The following is a 22125-nucleotide window of genomic DNA, read 5'->3' on the forward strand; positions in this document are numbered from 1 at the left end:
GTGTTTCAGGCCTACTATGCCTCCTCCTCCTCCCACCCCTCCTCCACCTCCTCCTCCGAACTACCATCCGTGGGCACGGCGCCATCAGTCGGTAGCTCTAGGCACAGCAGCAGTGCCGTCGCTAAGCGACAGCAGGCGGTGCTCAAACTGCTGAGCCTAGGCGACAAAAGGCACACCGCCCAAGAGCTATTACAGGGCATCACGGCGCAGACTGATCTGTGGCTGGCACCGCTGAACCTCAAGCCGGGAATGGTTGTGTGTGACAACGGCCGTAACCTGGTGGCGGCTCTGCAACTCGGCAGACTGACACATGTGCCATGCCTGGCCCATGTGTTAAATCTGATAGTGCAGCGTTTCCTCAAGACATACCCCAATCTGTCTGATTTGCTCACGAAGGTGCGCCGCATCTGTGCGCATTTCAGGAAGTCCAGCCCAGATGCTGCCACTCTCAGGGCAGCGCAGCGCCGCCTCCAACTGCCCGCTCACCGACTGTTGTGCGACGTGCCCACGAGGTGGAATTCAACACTGACCATGTTATCCAGAGTTTACCAGCAGCGCAGAGCGATTGTAGACTGCCAGATGTCAACTTCCACCAGAACTGGTAGTCAGGTCAGTCAGCTTCCTCAAGTCTACAATGAGGAGTGGACGTGGATGTCTGATATCTGTCAGGTGCTGAGTAACTTTGAGGAGTCAACACAGATGGTCAGTGGCGATGCCGCCATCATCAGCCTCACCATCCCGCTGCTTGGCCTGTTGAAAAACTCTCTGGTCAGCATGAAGTCGGAAGCTTTGCGCTCGTCACAAGAGACGGGGGAAGAATATTCCCTTGTTGATAGCCAAAGCACCCTGAGGTCTGTTTCTCAGCGCATATCGGAGGAGGTGGAGGTGGAGGAGGATGAGGAGGAAGAGGAGGAGAATGTTGGCGAGACACAAGAGGGGACCATTGTTGAGTCCTTCACTGTTCAGCGTGTATGGGCAGAAGAAGAGGAGTTGGAGGAGTTGGAGGAGGAGGAAATGGACAGTCAGGCCAGTGAGGGGAGTGAATTCTTACGCGTTGGTACTCTGGCGCATATGGCAGATTTCATGCTAGGCTGCCTATCCCGTGACCCTCGCGTTCAAAGAATTTATTCCAGCACCGATTACTGGGTGTTCACTCTCCTGGACCCACGGTACAAGCAAAATCTTCCCACTCTCATCCCTGGAGAGGAAAGGAGTGTGAGAATGCATGAATACCAGCAGGCCCTGGTGCACAAGCTGAAACAGTATTTCCCTTCTGACAGCGCTAGCGGCAGAGTGCGTAGTTCTGCGGGACAAGTAGCGAGGGAGAGTAGGCGAGCAGGCAGCTTGTCCAGCACTGGCAAGGGTACGCTTTACAAGGCTTTTGCCAGCTTTATGTCACCCCAGCAAGACACTGTCACCTGTCCCCAGTCTCGGCAGAGTAGGGCTGATCTTTACAGAAAGATGGTGAGGGAGTACGTAGCTGACCATACCATCGTCCTAAATGATCACACAGCTCCCTACAACTACTGGGTTTCAAAGCTGGACATGTGGCACGAACTGGCGCTCTACGCCTTGGAGGTTCTTGCCTGCCCTGCCGCTAGCGTCTTGTCCGAGCGGGTTTTCAGTGCAGCTGGTGGCATCATCACCGATAAGCGTACACGCCTGTCGACTGACAGCGCTGACAGGCTGACGCTTATCAAGATGAATAAAGCATGGATTTCTCCTAATTTCCAATCTCCAGCAGGTGAAGGAAGCTCAACCTGAATAATTTATCCACTCCTCCTCCTCCTCCTCATTTTCCTCCTTCTCCTGCTCTTTGTACAGTAAAGCAGAGGAAACTGGCTATTTTTTGACAGGGCCCACTGGCTCTACCTATAGTACTTTATGCATTTAATTTTTCTGGAGGGCCACCTACCCGGTCCTCTGTTTGAAACAATTTTTGTGAGTGCCACATACAGGCACTCAATCTATTCCATTTTTCTGGAGGGCCACCTACCCGGTCCTCTGTTTTAAAAAATTTTTGGGACTGCCACATACAGGCACTCAATCTATTCCATTTTACTGCAGGGCCACCTACCTGCTCCTCTGGTTTGAACAATTTTTGGGACTGCCACATACAGGCACTCAATCTATTCCATTTTACTGGAGGGCCACCTACCTGCTCCTCTGGTTTGAAACATTTTTGGGACTGCCACATACAGGCACTCAATCTATCCCATTTTACTGGAGGGCCACCTACCTGCTCCTCTGGTTTGAAAAATGTTTGGGACTGCCACATACAGGCACTATCCAAATTAAATTGTCTCCATAGCAGCCTCCACACGTTGTCTCCATTGCTACCTCCAAAAGTCGTCCATATAGCTGCCTCCATACATCGTCCCTTTATCAAACGAGGTGTGTCAGGCAGAAATTTGGGTTGTTTTCATGGATTCCACATCAAAGTTGTTAACTTTGTCGCCACCCTGCTGTGTAATCCCCAAAATATACTGGCAAACTTTTACCATTTAGGGATATTATTTCAGCGCTTCTTGCGCATCTGTTTACATTCCCCTCACCCGGCATATCCTAAACTTATAAGAACGCTACTACACTTGATCTTATACAAAAGGTTCTTAGAAGTGCTGTTTGGGGAGTAGCCTAGAGACAGGGGCTTGGATTGGCGAAAGCTCGCCTGGCAGCGGAACGCCAGCTCCATGCGCATCATGCGCTTCTTGCGCATCTGTTTACATTCCCCTCACCCGCCATATCCCAAACTTATAAGAACGCTACTACACTTAACTTGGTGCAGGCTGGGACCGAGTCTGACCCTGGGGCTGGTCATATACTGCCGACGCAGAGAATTGCGGGGCCTACCTCGGTCCAGGTCTCAAAGGCCTACTATACCTCCTCCCACCCCTCCTCCACCTCCTCCTCCTCCGAATTACCATCCGTGGGCATGGCGCCATCAGTCGGTAGCTCTAGGCACAGCAGCAGTGCCGTCGCTAAGCGACAGCAGGCGGTGCTGAAACTGCTGAGCCTAGGCGATAAAAGGCACACCGCCCAAGAGCTATTACAGGGCATTCCACATCAAAGTTGTTAACTTTGTCGCCACCCTGCTGTGTAATCCCCAAAATATACTGGCAAACTTTTACCATTTAGGGATATTATTTCAGCGCTTCTTGCGCATCTGTTTACATTCCCCTCACCCGGCATATCCTAAACTTATAAGAACGCTACTACACTTGATCTTATACAAAAGGTTCTTAGAAGTGCTGTTTGGGGAGTAGCCTAGAGACAGGGGCTTGGATTGGCGAAAGCTCGCCTGGCAGCGGAGCGCCAGCTCCATGCCAAGATCCAACTAACATAGTTTTAACTGCAGCACCTTTAATCTACTACTAGTTCACTGCCTCCATACATCGTCCCCTTATCAAACGAGCTGTGTCAGGCAGAATTTTGGGTTGTTTTCATGGCTTCCATGTTAACTTTGTCGCCACCCTGCTGTGTAATCCACAAAATATACTGGCAAACTTTTATCATGTACCGATATTATTTGAGCGCTTCTTGCTCACCTCCTTTGGTTCCTCTCTGCCACCCATTGGTTTGAAGCCTGAGTCCATTTAGGGTATGTCGCCATGACACTCTCTAGCCTGCTGCCGCTGCCTCTGCATGCCGTCCCCTATAGTGTCAGGGTCAATTATTGGATGTTTTAGATGCTATCTAGCTTCATTCTGTCACTCTGTCATGGCCATGCTGTTGCCCATAATTTTGGCATAATGGTGCGATTATGCAGCCTCAGAGGCATCCATGCATGCTGCCCCTGCTGTTTCCTGTCCATTTCCGTGGTGTTTCCATCCTTTTCTGAGGTTCCCAGGTGTTTGGCCAAGCTTCCCTGTGCAGAGCCTTGGTCCCCTTGAAAAATGCTCGAGTCTCCCATTGACTTCAATGGGGTTCGTTATTCGAGACGAGCACTCGAGCATCGGGAAAAGTTCGTCTCGAATAACGAGTACCCGAGCATTTTAGTGTTCGCTCATCTCTATTCATTAGTTCTTTGTAACTTAATTTTTTAGGGATGAATTTCTTCTTTGTGTCTAATATTTTCTTGCCGCAAGTATATCGCCACAAGAATCAGCAAAGAAAAGAAAAACATATGTTCTGGTTGTCTATTAAAATAAATATGTGTTTGGGTTGTCTATTTACAGGATCAGTCAATGATTCCTTCTTCCCTGGAAGGATTTATCGGTTTTGGCGTCTCCGAAACACCTGTTGATGTTCCATTCCTTCCATCGCAGACAACAGGTAAGCCGAAAGTCTGCATGTGTAGTGTTGCTATCTTATGTTACTGAGAGTGACTGTGCTTCCTTCTTCCCTGGAAGGATGTATCGGTTTTGGCGTCTCCGAAACACCAGTTGATGTTCCGTTCCATTCCTTCCATCGCAGACAACAGGTAAGCCGAAAGTCTGCATGTGTAGTGTTGCTATGTTATGTTACTGAGAGTGACTGTGCTTCCTTCTTCCCTGGAAGGATTTATCGGTTTTGGCGTCTCCGAAGAACTTATCGATGTTCCTTCAATCAACTATATAGGTTAATTGTTGTTATTTTTCATGTATAATGAATAAATGTCAAATCTTTTTGTGTTTTTTAGATTGCTACATTGCGTATTTGAGAAGACTTTGACTATTTTCTTTATTTTATAGGCATAGTGAAAGCTCACTGAAGAAACTATAATTTATTTTTTTGTCTATTAATAAAAAAAATTGTTTATTATTAATGTGTGTATACTGTATATACTCAAGTATAAGCATAGTTTTGTGCAGAAATTTTGTTCAGAAAATTCCCCACTCGGCTTCTACTTGTGTATATAAAAAAAACCCCATAGTACTCACCATTCTGACATCCTGGGCAGCTCCTATTCTATCTTGATGCTTGCGGCAGGTCCGCGACAGCACCGCGCGCATGGTCATGCTGGCCTGGCCATGCGCACGGAGCTGTCACGGAACTGCCACGAGCATCAAGATAGAATAGGAGCTGCCCAGGACGTCAGAATGTTGAGTATAGTGTTTTTTTTTTTTTTTACGGGCTGGCTATATAATAGTGGCTGCCACAAAATATGTGTTAGGTGCGGAATGGTAAAGGCTATGAGGGGATATGGAGGAGGCCTTTTTTTTTTTTTTGTGGCAACTTTTTCAATATTCAAAGTTTTGAACGACAAAATTACAAAATTATCTGTAACGGCAGATATATTGAATTTGTAAACTAACAGTTCTGCTTGCAATAAAGCTATGTTACTTCTACTTATTGAATTGTATTGATTTTATTAACCACATCAAATTCTTTGTTATTCCAATAACATTTATTATATAACAAACAATAAAACAATAAAAGATAATATAACAAACAATAAAATTTCTTAGTGCAAACTTTAGACTGCAAGAGGGGGGGAACAGGGGTTCTGCTTTTTTTTATTCCATTGCTAAATATTCTGCTGGTTCTTCCGCAAACATTAAAAACCCACAATAACTTTGTTCTGGATCAGGAAAATTCGATCGAATACGATGGACACAGCATGAAGGAATTGGCCGACGGTTTCCAATACCCAAATAGCCATGGATCCATGCTGTAAATCCCCTGTATGCTGTTTTTCTAAGAAGCCTAAAAAATAAAAATGACAGTAAATACTATTTTCACAGCAGATGTACATTGTCACATAGTTGTTAGACACTGATAACATGATTCACCTATTCAAATCCTTATCAGGGGGAGGTCTTCTAACTTGTGCAATAGCGCGCATTGCAATGTGAACAGAATCGCGATTCTCACAGAACTGTTGGAAATGCACATGTTGAGTAATACAAGTTAGGCCTTCCAGATAGGGATCAACATTACATATTTCTTTGCAACAAATGGATTCAATACTGGTTGGCATGGCTTCCTATTCTGGTCTGGTCCTCCGATTCTGAACAATTTTCTAGCTCAGATTCCCTTCTAGAAGCAGGCCCGGCGCCAGCACCCGGCCAACCCGGGCAAGTGCCGGGGCCCCGGGGTACTGGAGGGGCCCACTCAGGCCCCCGGATCAATTGAACCAGTGTCGCTATAAGACACTGGTATAATTGATCACCATCGGGATCGATCACTTTTCTGCCTCTATGCTGATAGATCGCAGCATAGAGGCAGAATCTACAACTCACCTGTCCCGGTTCCCACGATGCAGCGCTCCGCAGGGTATGCGACGGCTTTGAAGCCGGCGCACATGATGACGTCATCGGATCACGTGTGCCGGCTTCAGAGCCGGCGCGTACGGGAGGCCCAGGCCGAAGACAGCTGCAGGCGCTGCTCCGTGGGAACCAGGAAAGGTAAATTTTTTCTTTTTTCTTTTCCGGAGGGGAGTCAGGGTGTCCGCGGGGGGGCGGGGGTCAGTGTGTATAGAGGGGGGGGGGAGGTGTTAGTGTGTCAGCAGGGGGGGGTCATTGTGTCCACAGGGGGAGGGGAGGGGTTCAATGTGTATGGAGGGGGTCATTGTGTCAGCAGGGGGGGTTCAGTGTGTCCGCAGGGGAGGGGGGGGGGGGTTCAGTGTGTCCGCAGGGGAGGGGGGAGTTCAGTGTGTCCGCAGGGGAGGGGGGGGGTTCAGTGTGTCCGCAGGGGGGAGGGTTCAGTGTGTCCCCAGGGGGGGGGATCAGTGTGTCCCCGTGGGGGGGGGGGGATTAGTGTGTCCCCAGGGTCAGTGTGTCCTCAGGGGGAGGGGACGCAGTGTGGCCACTGGAGGGCGGTCCAAGGAGGGGCCCACTAAGGCTCTGTCGCCCAGGGGCCCACTAAAACCTGGAGCCGGCCCTGTCTAGAAGGATTTGATGGGAAGCAACTGGTGACATCATCCGCTGTTCCAAATTTGGATTGCAGTCTCATTTTCAGCCATTCTAACTGTAGGTAAAAAATAATAAATTAGTGAAGAATAAAAAGACAAAAAAAAAATAAATTACAAGATTACATTACAAGCTCTCACCTTTTCTTCACGACTAGCACTTGGACATGGTGGTGTGCCATTATCTTCACAGCTTTCTTTCTCCATGGAAATACAATAATTTTTCTAAAAAAAAATAGGCACGCTCATGTCTTTGCCAGGGGGACTTACAGAGGCAGGCTCATGTCTTTGCCAGGGGGAATAACATAGGCACGCTCATGTCTTTGCCAGGGGGAATAACATAGGCATGCTCATGTCTTTGCCAGTGGGACTTACAGAGGCACGCTCATGTCTTTGCCAGGGGGAATAACATAGGCACGCTCATGTCTTTGCCAGGGGGAATAACATAGGCACGCTCATGTCTTTGCCAGGGGGACTTACAGAGGCAGGCTCATGTCTTTACCAGGGGGAATAACATAGGCACGCTCATGTCTTTGCCAGGGGGACTTACAGAGGCAGGCTCATGTCTTTGCCAGGGGGAATAACATAGGCACGCTCATGTCTTTGCCAGGGGAACTTACAGAGGCAGGCTCATGTCTTTGCCAGGGGGAATAACATAGGCACGATCATGTCTTTGCAAGGGGGAATAACATAGGCACGCTCATGTCTTTGCCAGGGGGACTTACAGAGGCACGCTCATGTCTTTGCCAGGGGGAATAACATAGGCACGCTCATGTCTTTGCCAGGGGGAATAACATAGGCACGCTCATGTCTTTGCCAGGGGGAATAACATAGGCACGCTCATGTCTTTGCCAGGGGGAATAACATAGGCACGCTCATGTCTTTGCCAGGGGGAATAACATAGGCACGCTCATGTCTTTGCCAGGGGGACTTACAGAGGCACGCTCATGTCTTTGCCAGGGGGAATAACATAGGCACGCTCATGTCTTTGCCAGGGGGAATAACATAGGCACGCTCATGTCTTTTCCAGGGGGAATAACATAGGCACGCTCATGTCTTTGCCAGGGGGACTTACAGAGGCAGGCTCATGTCTTTGCCAGGGGGAAAAACATAGGCACGCTCATGTCTTTGCCAGGGGGAATAACATAGGCACGCTCATGTCTTTGCCAGGGGGAATAACATAGGCACGCTCATGTCTTTGCCAGGGGGAATAACATAGGCACGCTCATGTCTTTGCCAGGGGGAATAACATAGGCACGCTCATGTCTTTGCCAGGGGGACTTACAGAGGCAGGCTCATGTCTTTGCCAGGGGGAATAACATAGGCACGCTCATGTCTTTGCCAGGGGGAATAACATAGGCACGCTCATGTCTTTGCCAGGGGGAATAACATAGGCACGCTCATGTCTTTGCCAGGGGGAATAACATAGGCACGCTCATGTCTTTGCCAGGGGGACTTACAGAGGCAGGCTTATGTCTTTGCCAGGGGGAATAACATAGGCACGCTCATGTCTTGGCCAGGGGGACTTACAGAGGCAGGCTCATGTCTTTGCCAGGGGGAATAACATAGGCACGCTCATGTCTTTTCCAGGGGGACTTACAGAGGCAGGCTCATGTCTTTGCCAGGGGGAATAACATAGGCACGCTCATGTCTTTGCCAGGGGGAATAACATAGGCACGCTCATGTCTTTGCCAGGGGGAATAACATAGGCACGCTCATGTCTTTGCCAGGGGGAATAACATAGGCACGCTCATGTCTTTGCCAGGGGGAATAACATAGGCACGCTCATGTCTTTGCCAGGGGGACTTACAGAGGCACGCTCATGTCTTTGCCAGGGGGAATAACATAGGCACGCTCATGTCTTTGCCAGGGGGAATAACATAGGCACACTCATGTCTTTGCCAGGGGGAATAACATAGGCACGCTCATGTCTTTGCCAGGGGGAATAACATAGGCACGCTCATGTCTTTGCCAGGGGGACTTACAGAGGCAGGCTCATGTCTTTGCCAGGGGGAATAACATAGGCACGCTCATGTCTTTGCCAGGGGGAATAACATAGGCACGCTCATGTCTTTGCCAGGGGGACTTACAGAGGCAGGCTCATGTCTTTGCCAGGGGGAATAACATAGGCACGCTCATGTCTTTGCCAGGGGGAATAACATAGGCACGCTCATGTCTTTGCCAGGGGGACTTACAGAGGCACGCTCATGTCTTTGCCAGGGGGTAAGGGCTATATGGGCTACTGCTCGTTGCCAAGGGGTATATGGGCTACTGCTCGTTGCCAGAGGGTATATGGGCTACTGCTCGTTACCAAGGGGCTATATGGGCTACTGCTCGTTGCCAGGGGCTATATGGGCTACTGCTCGTTGCCAAGGGGCTATATGGGCTACTGCTCGTTGCCAGGGGGTATATGGGCTACTGCTCGTTGCCAAGGGGTATATGGGCTACTGCTCGTTGCCAGGGGCTATATGGGCTACTGCTCGTTGCCAGGGGCTATATGGGCTACTGCTCGTTGCCAAGGGGCTATATGGGCTACTGCTCGTTGCCAGGGGGTATATGGGCTACTGCTCGTTGCCAAGGGGCTATATGGGCTACTGCTCGTTGCCAAGGGGGTATATGGGCTACTGCTCGTTGCCAGGGGGTATATGGGCTACTGCTCGTTGCCAGGGGCTATATGGGCTACTGCTCGTTGCCAAGGGGCTATATGGGCTACTGCTCGTTGCCAGGGGGTATATGGGCTACTGCTCGTTGCCAAGGGGTATATGGGCTACTGCTCGTTGCCAGGGGCTATATGGGCTACTGCTCGTTGCCAGGGGCTATATGGGCTACTGCTCGTTGCCAAGGGGCTATATGGGCTACTGCTCGTTGCCAGGGGGTATATGGGCTACTGCTCGTTGCCAAGGGGCTATATGGGCTACTGCTCGTTGCCAAGGGGCTATATGGGCTACTGCTCGTTGCCAGGGGGTATATGGGCTACTGCTCGTTGCCAAGGGGCTATATGGGCTACTGCTCGTTGCCAAGGGGGTATATGGGCTACTGCTCGTTGCCAGGGGGTATATGGGCTATATGGGCTCCTTCTCCTTGTCAGTAACCATGATATAGTGCCATTGGTTGTGGACTCACGTTTGCTCGTTGCATAGGATTGAATTATAATACTTACCTCACGCCACTCAACGTCTCCCGCGATGCTTTCTGCTGTCGGCTTCCGGAACACAGTGTGATCTCGCGAGATCACGCTGTATTCCGTGTGCTGACAGGGACAAGCGGCTGCGCGCACTCGGCACTGCAGACACATGATGCCGGGAGCGCGCAGCCGCTGCTCGGCGCGCGCTCACCACAATACAAAGGAGTCTCTTATCTGACACCATCCAACGCTGATTGGATGGTGTCAGAAGATTTTAATCAGGGTACTAGCGCCTACATGCGGGTATGTTCAGTTTGGGAAGTCTGGGGTGGTGACAGGTCCTCTTTAACTCAGTTTGATGCAGGACCTCACCATCTGTGTGCTGGCACCATGATGAATCCATTTTAACCAGTCTTACTCCGATTACTCAGCTATCATGACTACTTTGGCCAGGTAAAACATGTGTGTACCCACTTCTGTAACCCTTTAATAATAATTGTAACTTAATGAAGTCAGTACAAGTATTAGTCTACTTACTTTGATGCCAGTTTTATACTCAGAACCACTTTGGACCATGCTGCCAATAAGTGATTTGATGGAAGCAGCCCTGCTCTGTATGTTGGCAGTGTAAAATCAGTGTCCAAAACGTATTTAACCCTATAAATCGCACCCGGATGACCAGTTTTGTGCCCGTTGTAATTGTTCTTGATTATTGTAAATGTATTCACCTCCTAACAGCTCAGTGAAACATGTTTTTATTAATAAGATAAATTCTTCGTCTAAATTCGCAAAGATACCTATTATGTGAATGAGAAACTGCTGAATAAGAAACCAACTTCAGCCCTGAATAAGAAACTGACGAATAAGAAAGCAGCTTGAGTCTAGTCACAAGGGGGCGGAGGAGCCACACTACACCACGCTGCCGCCTCACACGGCTCCAGTCACCGGGAGCACAGCACAGGCAGAGCCGCAACAAGTGCCAAGAGCCTGCAGCGTCCTGTCACACAGCCCGCGGTGTATGGACGCCACAGCTTAGTGTCCCTGCTACACGCCTGCTGCCATCTTCCTCATTCATTCTATAGATACTAAGGACAGAGGAGATGTTGGTGAAGGGAGATACTGGGAATAAAACTCCCCACTACCAGGGATGGAGCAGAGATGAGCCCAGGGATGGATCCTGGAGCTGGAGCAGGACTTTGCCCAGTGCCTTGGCTTTGGTGCTCTCTCTTTTCTCATTGGCATCCTGTGTGTACCTGAATGTAAGGAGCAGTGACCTGGAGGGCAAGATGTGGGCAATGGAGCATGGCAAGTCAGGGGAAATCTTCCATGTGCCTGGATTATCTGTGGATCAGCTCAACTCCATAGTACAAGAGAAGGTGGACCGGCTGCTATCCCAGGTGTGGAGACTTTCTCTTCTGATCAGGAGCCTGTAAGATGCTTCTGATAGGATATAGTCAGTGGGAAAGCTGAGTACCAGACTTAGAGGGGCACCACTGTCCTTTAATTTTTTTGCAGAAGGTTGACAAAGCTTTGATCCCCACAGACATTTATATAACAACTAATGATATAGAATAAGTACTCTGTATGAACAGCAAAAAAACACCTTTAAGCAAACGATTAGGGATTTTCACTGTAAGCATTTATTATATACTTCCCCACACTTGACTTTGGATCAGATCTGATAGCCTGCAAGCTCTAGACTATAGTTAAAGTCCTCTTATGCAATTCCAGACTTTGAGGGTGATTTACATATTGCAATTGTGAAAATGATACTTAAACCACCACTAAATTTTAGGTAAAGGTTATGTACAGTAGTTCAGGAGGTAATATTGTATCAGTAGTACACTCTATGAATCGGTGGGATTTGGCATAGTATCAGATTGTCTATGATTATTGAAGGCTGTCCAAGATCAGTGAGCTCCACATGTAGGATGAATGGGCTTTTATTTTTATGGTGTGAATAGTAGCTGATATGACACACTGGACCCAGATTCAGCATCAAACAGTGTTACTGCAATACGTGTTCAGTGCTGTAAGTGTTCTTATCTATGATCAGACATGTCCATTTGTAGTTACTACGCACTCATTAGACTAGCCTATAAAGAGAGAAGATTAAACTTCTTAAATATTCTCATTCATAAATCTATACATGTCTAAGTCTATGTAATGTATTTTGCTAACTCTCTATCTCTGTAGCTACCTGCACATATCTTTCATCTTTAAGAAAGCCCACTGCAGCACAGCCAGACCCCTAGCAAGGGAAGGGGTTTAGGCTGTAAGCCTGTGTACATTTCTTAGGAAAAGAGGCAGCACATTCAGATCCAAAAGACATGATGCAGGGGGAGTTTATTTCAGAGCAGAGCTTCAGTGACTGAAAAAGGTGTTTATGTAATGAAATGTTGCACTAACCCACCCCTACATCTTATCTTTTGGATCCGAATGAGTTACAGTTTTCATCTATCTATTTAAATACAAGAAACACTTTCTATCTACGGTATCTATTTATAGTTCTACAACATCTACAATGTCTATTTTATATTTCTCTTTTCATCTATTTATCTTTTTTTTGTATCTACTTAGACTGACAAACTCACATAGTGCACTATACATAGTGATTTATCATATAATAGTAACTATGTAAGCTAGAAAGTTATGGTTCATTCCGCTCCTGGAGTCCCTGCAATTTGCCAATCCCCTATAAAATTGGGAACCTTCAGAGTTTTGGTTCTCTAGTCAACATGTGTGCCTAGCACCACATGGCCATCTGTTTCTTATCAGCCTATGTAATAATAGTTTGGTCCTGTATAGTTATTACCTACATAGTCAGGGAATGATTCTAGCAGTGTGGCAGAGCAGACACAGAAATGACATCTCCTTGTGCAGTCAGGTGCTGTACACAGTAATCCAGGAATGGAGAGGACATGTCATAATGTGATGCTAGCTATCACTACAGCTCCAGCGCCCCTTCTAGTAACTATAGGCGCTATAAACAACATTAAACTGAAGCTATTTTACCTTAATTATCCATACTAATATATTATTTAGTTCTGCACCCCAACCTTATATTTGGCCAATGTTTCTTCTACTTTCATAGTGACCAGACAAGAAATTGTGATAATCTTATGGACCCCTATGGCCCAAACACAGGTCTCAGTGGTCACTGACTCTTACAGGGGGAATGGGATCTTGTTACTGAAATAGAGTGCCAATAGTAGGCAATTGTGCATTATTTTAATTATACCCCCTATATTTTAGCTCCTATAAAGATAAATTTTCACAGGAAACCTGTAATGGGGATTCAGACTCAAAAGCTTCATTTACCGGTGATCTATGACACTGTCACGACCACAATGATGTATTTCTATATTGTGGGAGATTTAGCTTTATTCCAAAATAAATTTTTGAACACTGTATTGAAATGACCAGTAAGGAATGAGAGAAAGGACCAGTATCATACCTCCCAACCGTCCCGTTTTGGGCGGGACAGTCCCGTTTTTTAACCCTTGTCCCGCCTGCACGGACCGTTAAGTGAAAGTCCCGGTTTTTTTGCGGTTTCACGGATTTTTCCGTTTTGTCCCGCCCCCGAGTCCCGCCCCCCCCGAGTCCCGCCCCCGAGTCCCGCCCCCGTCCTGCTCAGGATACAGAGAAGCCAGGGGGCGGGGTACAGCGTCCTCCTCCTCTCCAGCTCCCGGGCTGTCTGCTGCAGAGCCGGCACCTCCCCCATCCCCTCCCCTGGGAGGCAGAGCCCTCCCTGTCCTCAGGCTGCCACTTGCAGGCACATGGATGGATGGATGGATGGATGGAGCAGTGCAGAGTGTCATGTTCTCTGCACTGCCCCTGCACAGCAGCCCCAGGGGATCATCCTCCGTGCAGGCAGGAGCTCTCCAGCTCTGCTACATCAATGGCTCCCTGCCCCCACCTCCTCCTGCTCCTCACTGAAGTTCGTCTGATGAAGCAGAGCCGAGTGTGTGCAGCTGCTGCAGTGTGATAACAGGTACTCTACAGTGACTGCAGGCAGCAGCTAAAGGGTTAAACACTTTCCTCCATAGACCCCCTGCCCCCACCCCTAACCCCCCCAGTGCCCTTCTATTCTGCTTTTATTGTACCATATACTTAATCCCTTAACCCCTTAAGGACGCAGGGTTTTTCTCTCATTTCTCGCTCTCCAACTTCAAAAATCCATAACTTTTTCATGTTTCCGTGTACAGACCTGTGTGAGGGCTTATTTTGTGCGTAACAAATTTTACTTTCCCGTAATGTTATTTATTTTAACATGCCGTGTACTGCGAAGCTGCAAAAAATTCCAAATGTGGAAAAAATTTTTTTAAAAACCGCACATGTCACGTTCTTGTGGGCTCAGTTTTTTCGACTTTGACTGTGCACTCAAAATAACACCTCAGCTTTATTCTTTGGTTTGGTGCGATCGCGGTGATACCGGATTTATAGGTTTTATTGTGTTTTAATACATTTTCAAAAATTAAACGCATGTGTGCAAAAAAAAAAAAAAAAAAATTTTTGCCATCTTCTGACGCTAATAACTTTTTCATATTTCGGTGCACGGAGCTGGGGGTGGGGTCATTTTTGGCGAAATGAGCCGACGTTTTCATTGCTACCATTTTGAGGTCTGTGCGACATTTTGATCATTTTTAATTTCATTTTTTATGTGATGTAAAAAGGTGTAAAAGTCGCATTTCGGACATTTGGGCGCCATTTCCCGCCTCGGAGGTCACCGCCGCCCGTAACCGTTTTTATATTTTGATAGATCGGCCATTTTGGGACGCGGCGATACCTAATATGTCTGTGATCTTTACTGTTTATTATGTTTTATATCCGTTCTAGGGAAAGGGAGGTGATTAGAATTTTTAATATTTTATAAATTTTTTTTATTTTTAAAACCTGTTTTTTCTTTTTTTTCCACTATTTCTTAGACCATCTACGGTACATTAACCCTAGATGGTCAGATCGCTCCTACCATATACTGCAATACTTCTGGCTCATTGTAACGAACCTGCAGAAGCCATGTAGCCTCGTGTCAAAAGAAGACCCGAGGCTACCACGGCAAACGATCGCCGCCCCCGATGACGTTCGGGGGCACAGCGATCGTAAAAAAGACTTTGCCGGCGACAATGACCGACTGCGGTTATTAGCGGTGGGGGTTTTCTGCAACATGCAAAACCCCCCACCTTGTATGAAGAGGACTCAGCCCGTGAGCCCTCTTCATACACTCCTTATACTCTCTGCGCCGTAGAGCTACGGCGCAGAGCGTTAAGGGGTTAAAGGGGTTTTCCCACAAATACAAGTTAGGCCCTATCCATAGGACAGGGCTTAACCTGCTGATGTGTGGGGGTTTCAGTGATGTGACCCCCATAGATCATGAAAACAAGGGGTCTGTTGGGGTCCACATAAGGTCCATGTCATCGCTCTATGACGGTAATGGAGCAGAATGGTCATACACGGCCGCCTGCTCCATTACTCTGACGGAACAATTTTTGCGTTTCCATATTTCACTCCCCACTTTCAAAAATCAATAACTTTTTTATTTTTCCACGTACAGAGCTGTGTGCGGCCTGTTTCTGCGTAACAAATTATACTTCCTAGTGACAGTATTAAATATTCCAGGCCCTGTACTGGGAAGCGGGAAGGAAAATATCAAATGTGTTTTTTATGGCTTTCACTGCGCGCTCAATAGGACTCCTCCCCTTTACTGCGCTCCATAGGACCCCTCCCCTTTACTGCGCTCCATAGGACCCCTCCCCTTTACTGCGCTCCATAGGACCCCTCCCCTTTACTGCGCTCCATAGGACCCCTCCCCTTTACTGCGACAACGAGCATGTACCCCCCTTAGACAACGAGGATTTCCCCCCCTAGACAATGAGCATTTCCCCCTGCTAGACAACGAGCATGTCTCCCCCTGACCCCTAGACAACGAGCATGTCCCCCCCCAAGACAACGAGCATGCCCCCCCCCCTAGACAACGAGCATGTCCCCCCCCCAGACAACGAGCATTCCCCCCCCTAGACAACGAGCATGTCTCCCCCCGACTCCTAGACAACGAGCATGTCCCCCCCCTAGACAACTAGCATTTCCCCCCCCCCTAGACAACGAGCATGTCTACCCCTGACCCCTAGACAACGAGCATGTCCTCCCCTGTGGCTGCGTGCCCTTTTTTGTGTGTTTGTGTTATTTTTGTCTTCCAGGACCGTGCCTGCTGTGGACTGCTTCGGATTCGAAGGATTACGTCTATGACCGACATTTCTAACAAATAAAATGGTCAACGAGGGTGTGTCTGCGTCTTTTGTTCAATAAAATTTTCTGAAAACGGTGTGATTATTTATTTTTTTGCGACACTCTTCATAGTTTGCCGTAGTAGTGGTGCCGGCTAGGTGACGGTGCTCATTACTAAGGGCTGGCCTTAGTGTTTGCCTTAATTTTTTTGGCAAATTTACACTAACGCCCATACCATTACCCCGGTACCCACCGCCACCAGGGGTGCCGGGAAGAGCCGGGTACAAACCAGTACCTGACCGTCTATAGATGGTCAGGTGTTGGGGCGGCTGCAGGCTGTTATTGTTGCGCTGGGATAGCCCCCTAACAGTGGCCTATCCCAGCTCAGTAATAGCAGGCTGCTGCTGCTTTTTTGTATCTGGCTGATTTGAACAATAGGGGGCACCCCATGCCGTTTTTCCCCCTTTAAAGGGGGGACCCCACGCATATTTTTGTCAAAAATTTGAAGAAAAAACGGCATGGGGTGCCCCTATTTTTCAAATCAGCCTGATACAAAAAAGCAGCAGCAGCCTGCCATTACTGAGCTGGGATAGGTCACTGTTAGGGGGCTATTCCAGCGCAACAATAACAGCCTGCAGCCGCCCCAACACCTGACCATCTATAGACGGTCAGGTACTGGTTTGTACCCGGCTCTTCCCGGCACCCCTGGTGGCGGTGGGTACCGGGGTAATGGTATGGGCGTTAGTGTAAATTTGCCAAAAAAATTAAGGCAAACACTAAGGCCAGCCCTTAGTAATGAGCACCGTCATCTAGCCGGCACCACTACTACGGCAAACTATGAAGAGTGTCGCAAAAAAATAAATAATCACACCGTTTTCAGAAAATTTTATTGAACAAAAAACGCAGACACACCCTCGTTGACCATTTTATTTGTTAGAACTGTCGGTCATCGATGTAATCCTTCGAATCGGAAGCAGTCCACAGCAGGCACGGTCCTGGAAGACAAAAATAACACAAACACACAAAAAAGGGCACGCAGCCACAGGGGGGGACAGGCTCGTTGTCTAGGTGGGGGACATGCTCGTTGTCTAGGGGGGGGGGACATGCTCGTTGTCTAGGGGGGGACATGGTCGTTGTCTAGGTGGGGGTACATTCTCGTTGTCTAGGTGGGGGTACATGCTCGTTGTCTAGGGGGGGGTACATGCTCGTTGTCTAGGGGGGGGCATGCTCGTTGTCTAGGGGACATGCTCCTTGTCTAGGGGGGGCATGCTTGTTGTCTAGGGGGGGCATGCTCGTTGTCTGGGGGGGACATGCTCGTTGTCTAGGGGGGGGCATGCTCGTTGTCTGGGGGCGGACATGCCCGTTGTCTGGGGGGGACATGCTCGTTGTCTGGGGGGGACATGCTCGTTGTCTAGGGGGGGGCATGCTCGTTGTCTGGGGGCGGACATGCCCGTTGTCTGGGGGGGACATGCTCGTTGTCTAGGGGGGGACATGCTCGTTGTCTAGGGGAGGACATGCTCGTTGTCTGGGGGGGGCATGCTCGTTGTCTAGGGGAGGACATGCTCGTTGTCTAGGAGGGCATGCTCGTTGTCTAGGGGGAGTGGAATATGCCCCCCAATTATATACATAAATATACATTGGTGCCAGTGGATGCGTTGAAGGTATGAGCAGTGGCGTGGCCAGGGGGTGTGGTTAGGGGGCGTGGCTAGGGTGTGGCTTCGCGCGCCGCCATTTTGTCCCTCTTTCTCCTCCACAAAAGTTGGGAGGTATGCAGTATGACCAGTAAGGAGGTCAGTAAGGAGGATCTTTTATGATGTTCCATAATCCAGGTACTTTAACACAGTTGCTGGGGGGACAGTTGCTGAAGGTAGGTTGTCAGTGGTATAAGTTAAAGTCGAGGCCCAGTGCAAAATGTGGGCCCTGAATTAGAGTATATTGTTGATTGTACTAGTCTACTCATATAGGAAAGGTGCAGCATATGGTACACCCTCTGCACTGCCTCAATTATTACTGTAAATGCTGGTTTTAATGAATGTCCCCCTTGCAGAGCTTACATATCAGTAGTGGAGTCAGACCCTGCTTCTTACAGAGGGAGCAGGCAGCTGTCACTGAGCCCTGCACTTTGCCATATCTGCTGCTCCAGTTGACACTCGCTATGTGGCATGTCTCACCTCAAGGAGCACAGCACAAGGCTATCTGTAAAGTTATCACTGCATGATATAAAGTGAATGTTTAGATGACCCAGCACGCTAGGATTACTGCCCTCTCTATCTCACACTTGATTTATCTGCTTGTTAAATGGAAGTGCTCATGTAACCCCGTATCTTACTAAATGTTAACTGTGGGCTGATCCGCATTTTGACCTGGAAGAGAGGATGTGTCTGGGTGAAACTGATCTTGCAAAGCCAGTGACTAGTAATGAAGATTCAGTTCACTTATCTATACAGCCATTTGCAATGCTACATTTATGAAGTCACAAGTCATAGTTCAACAATGATTGGTGTGTTGGTCAAGCCACATAAATAAAGACCTGCAGTGGGATTATATTGAAAATTATTATACATTGTAGTTATGCTTTTTCTATTTGATAAACTCAGTTAAAAGATACAAAATATTAACATATGAGCAACTTTAACCGCATAATGCTCAGCCCACTTTTGTTACATTTTTCACTCACTGCATTCCAAAGGACAGAGACCTACGAGGTCTTGTTAACTGCAAGACAAACTTTACTTTCTAATAGCACCATTTAAAGAGGTCCTGCTGATAAAGAGTTACAAAATCTTCCCCATATCACCTAAAATTAGCTGCCAATGGGGCCATGTACCTTAATTACAGACACATGCAAATTAGCTTTTGTGACTCATGTCTGGTATCTGTGACTCTTCTCTCTCTCAGGCTGGCAGTGAACCATGCCCCACTATTCTGAGTGGCAGCTCTGTGTCTCTTCAAATTCCTGCTCTGCCTCCTTGTGCTTTAGGGACTATCTGCTAATATTCAACTACAGACATATAGAGCTCTACAGATGGAAAATATTGATCACATGACAAGAATTGTGACCAGTAAGGAGGCATAAGACATGGAGAGGATTAGATGGGCGGGCCTGCTGAGCCAGGTAATATAAGATAAAAGGTGATTTATGTGGATGGAAGCAAAACAATTTTTAGCTAAAAGAAGGGTGTCAGTCAGTTATTAGAGCTCTATAGGAACCTGTCCCTGGCTGTATATGTGCAAATGTTGTGACAGGTTCCCTTTATCCAAATCCAATCCAATTCACTAGGAAGCTGGAAAAAATTCTAAATGTGGCAGAATTGATAAATAATGAGAGAGTAACACAAAGGAAAACCTCATAAGTGAATATGTATTCCTAAAGTATCCTTATAGCATTATCATGGCTCTAGTAGGCATTATTACTTCCAAGGACTCTGCTACGAACTAACTTGGAATCTTTAATATTGATTGACTAGACATCACTTGGGGGTATAGAGTGAACAATCCTGCTACAACTCCTAGCCAACACTTTGTCGCTACATGATGTTGGATTAAATAAACTAAGGCCTTATGCATACAAGCCTGCGGCTAGCTCACATTTCCATAGCTTTTTATTGTGCATGGTTATGGTGTGAAGATGCATGTTCCTCATTGCACTGTGCCGAGCGGCCACACCCCAAATTATACAGCATGTCGTATTCCAACGTGGATTTTTGCTGCACATGTCCTTGTGCATGAAGCCTAGGGGAGATCTTTATCATACACCGGCACTATGTGCACTGAATTGTGATATACGCCTCAACCCTCCCCTGTGCAGTATACATCAGGAGGCTACGCCAGGTCCCTCCTGTCACCATTAAAGGACACCTGTCATCAGGTCTGTGTCACTTGTCCTGTCACTACTACCTGTTGGAGCAGCTCACAAGGATCCATCCCAGCCTTTATCTAGTTATTTCATACATTATTCATTGTAAAATCATCTATTCTTTATTATGTAAATGAGGCTGGTCACATGGTCAGAGGCAGTGATGTCACCCCTGTTACCCCTCCCCTCTGCTCCCCCTGCTCATGTCTGTGTGTAATGTATAGTAAAGCATGGCTAGTGTGTTTGCTGCATCTGCTGACATGCTGCATCCTCCTAATATACAGGTGAGAGACACAGACATGAGCTACACATGAATCTGACATGTTCTGCTGTAACATGGCTACCTGGAGCTGCTGTATCTCTCCTAAACACACACACATGCACACACAGGCTGCAGGGGGCGTGGCCACCAGGACCAGGAAGCACATCATTATACAGCCTCACATCATTATACAGGCTGTCAGTCATGCACTGGGGGTGTGTCTGTGCCTCCCACTCATGAATAGAGTGGACAGCTTGAATATGCTAATGCTTCATTGGACATTTCACAGGTCATTTGCATACAGCTTTAGGACCTCATTGCTTAGGTTTACAGATATGTAGAGGGACAATAAAGGGATAGAGGCAATGCTCTCTAATGGCAGTTTATGAAAATATATTTAGTTTAGGGGCGTTATTTTGCATGACGGGTTCTCTTTAAGGCCTGAATGGTCACAGGCTACAGCGAGTGCACATGCGTTGGTCAGGAATGGCCCACAGCGGCTCACGCTGCCCCTTCACATCCCTCTATGTCTACTCAATGTGGAAGTGGCATAAATGGGGATATAATCGCAATTCCTGGTGTTTCACAAGGAATTGCAATTATTTCAGGGCTTGTAACCATTAAACTGGCATACAGGTTCTGATAAATATCGTTAGAATCGTTATTTCCCTACAGCTTTGTCCACTATGATACAACATAAGTCATCCAGTAGTAATATGCTCAGTAATATTCTTTCTGAATTTAGTCTCTCACCAGGCAGTCCATTTTTAGGTCAGATTACAATAAGCTATGTGGAAAAAAGTATGTGGTTTAGTCAAATCCCAGCACTAATTATTGCTGCCTTTAATACATCCATCTGAGAATATAAAATGGTATATTTCCATATCATTATAAGTGTGTTAATCTGGTTAGCATGGAAGAACTCCTAGAACCCATCCTATTCCCTTCAAGGATTTTACAGTTAAATGACTGAGCTCATTGATGTAAGAATAGGTTGCATATTAGGTCCCATTTCCTTATATGTATATATATATGTATGTAGTTCTCATGATGAACCTGTTAAATCCATCATGTTCTAATTTCAGATGTTAAATCCTGTTCTTTTTGTTCCTGCAGAGGTCATATGAACACATGGCGAAAATCCGAATCTCAAGAGAAGCTCCGGCGGAGTGTAACTGCCCAGCAGGTAAATGTGACCACTTGATTGACATCTCCGTGCCCTCAGTAGCCTTGACGTGCCAGCTGAGGCACCGAGCAGCTTAATAGGCCAAAAACACATTGACATTCGGACAACAAAAGTCATTTGTGGGCTCATTTTTGATTTGTTTGCTGCTGAATACAGCAAAAAATGATGAAACTCATTTTCTACTTGTAGTTTCACCCTATTCTGAGTTCAGAGTTACTTTTTTCCGCGTTTAATTGGTTTCTGGTTTTATAAGTTTATTGTTCTATATCTTTGTTGAAATTTGCTTTGTTGATCTGTATGATAATAGTGTAATAATGAGATTCGGCATCTAAGTTCTACTTTATGTAGTAATTTATTTTTATTGTAAAAATGTATTTCTTTTTCTTTCTTTATATCTAAATTTGTAGAAAAATGGCTCACCCTGAGAAAGGGACTGGAATAGGATATCTACTACCATGCTGTACTGGCATCATTCATTGTTTAATATACCTCTCTCTTGAATACGGCGCCGTGCGCCCTACACATACAGCGCTCACCCCTCCTCCTCCCCCCGACGTTGATGTGTGCCCGCCATGCTTCAGTACGGCGGGCACACACCGTATGAATGTAGCCTAAGGGTTAGAGTAGTGCTGTTTCTTGA

The 22125-nt window shown here is 47.2% G+C and overlaps 1 protein-coding gene across 1 annotated transcript in view; it reads left to right on the forward strand.

Annotated features, from left to right (window-relative positions):
• The first annotated feature begins 10857 nt into the window (after nucleotides 1–10857).
• Nucleotides 10858–22125, forward strand: part of COL25A1 (collagen type XXV alpha 1 chain) — a 311581-nt gene continuing 300313 nt past the window's right edge. Inside the window, exons 1-2 of the mRNA XM_072119318.1 lie at nucleotides 10858–11353; nucleotides 21416–21485. Coding sequence (XP_071975419.1) covers nucleotides 11057–11353; nucleotides 21416–21485 — 367 coding nt within the window. The 5' untranslated portion in view covers nucleotides 10858–11056. The remainder of the gene's footprint in view (nucleotides 11354–21415; nucleotides 21486–22125) is intronic.

This window comes from Engystomops pustulosus, chromosome 1, assembly GCF_040894005.1.
Source record: "Engystomops pustulosus chromosome 1, aEngPut4.maternal, whole genome shotgun sequence".
Lineage (NCBI taxonomy): Eukaryota > Metazoa > Chordata > Amphibia > Anura > Leptodactylidae > Engystomops > Engystomops pustulosus.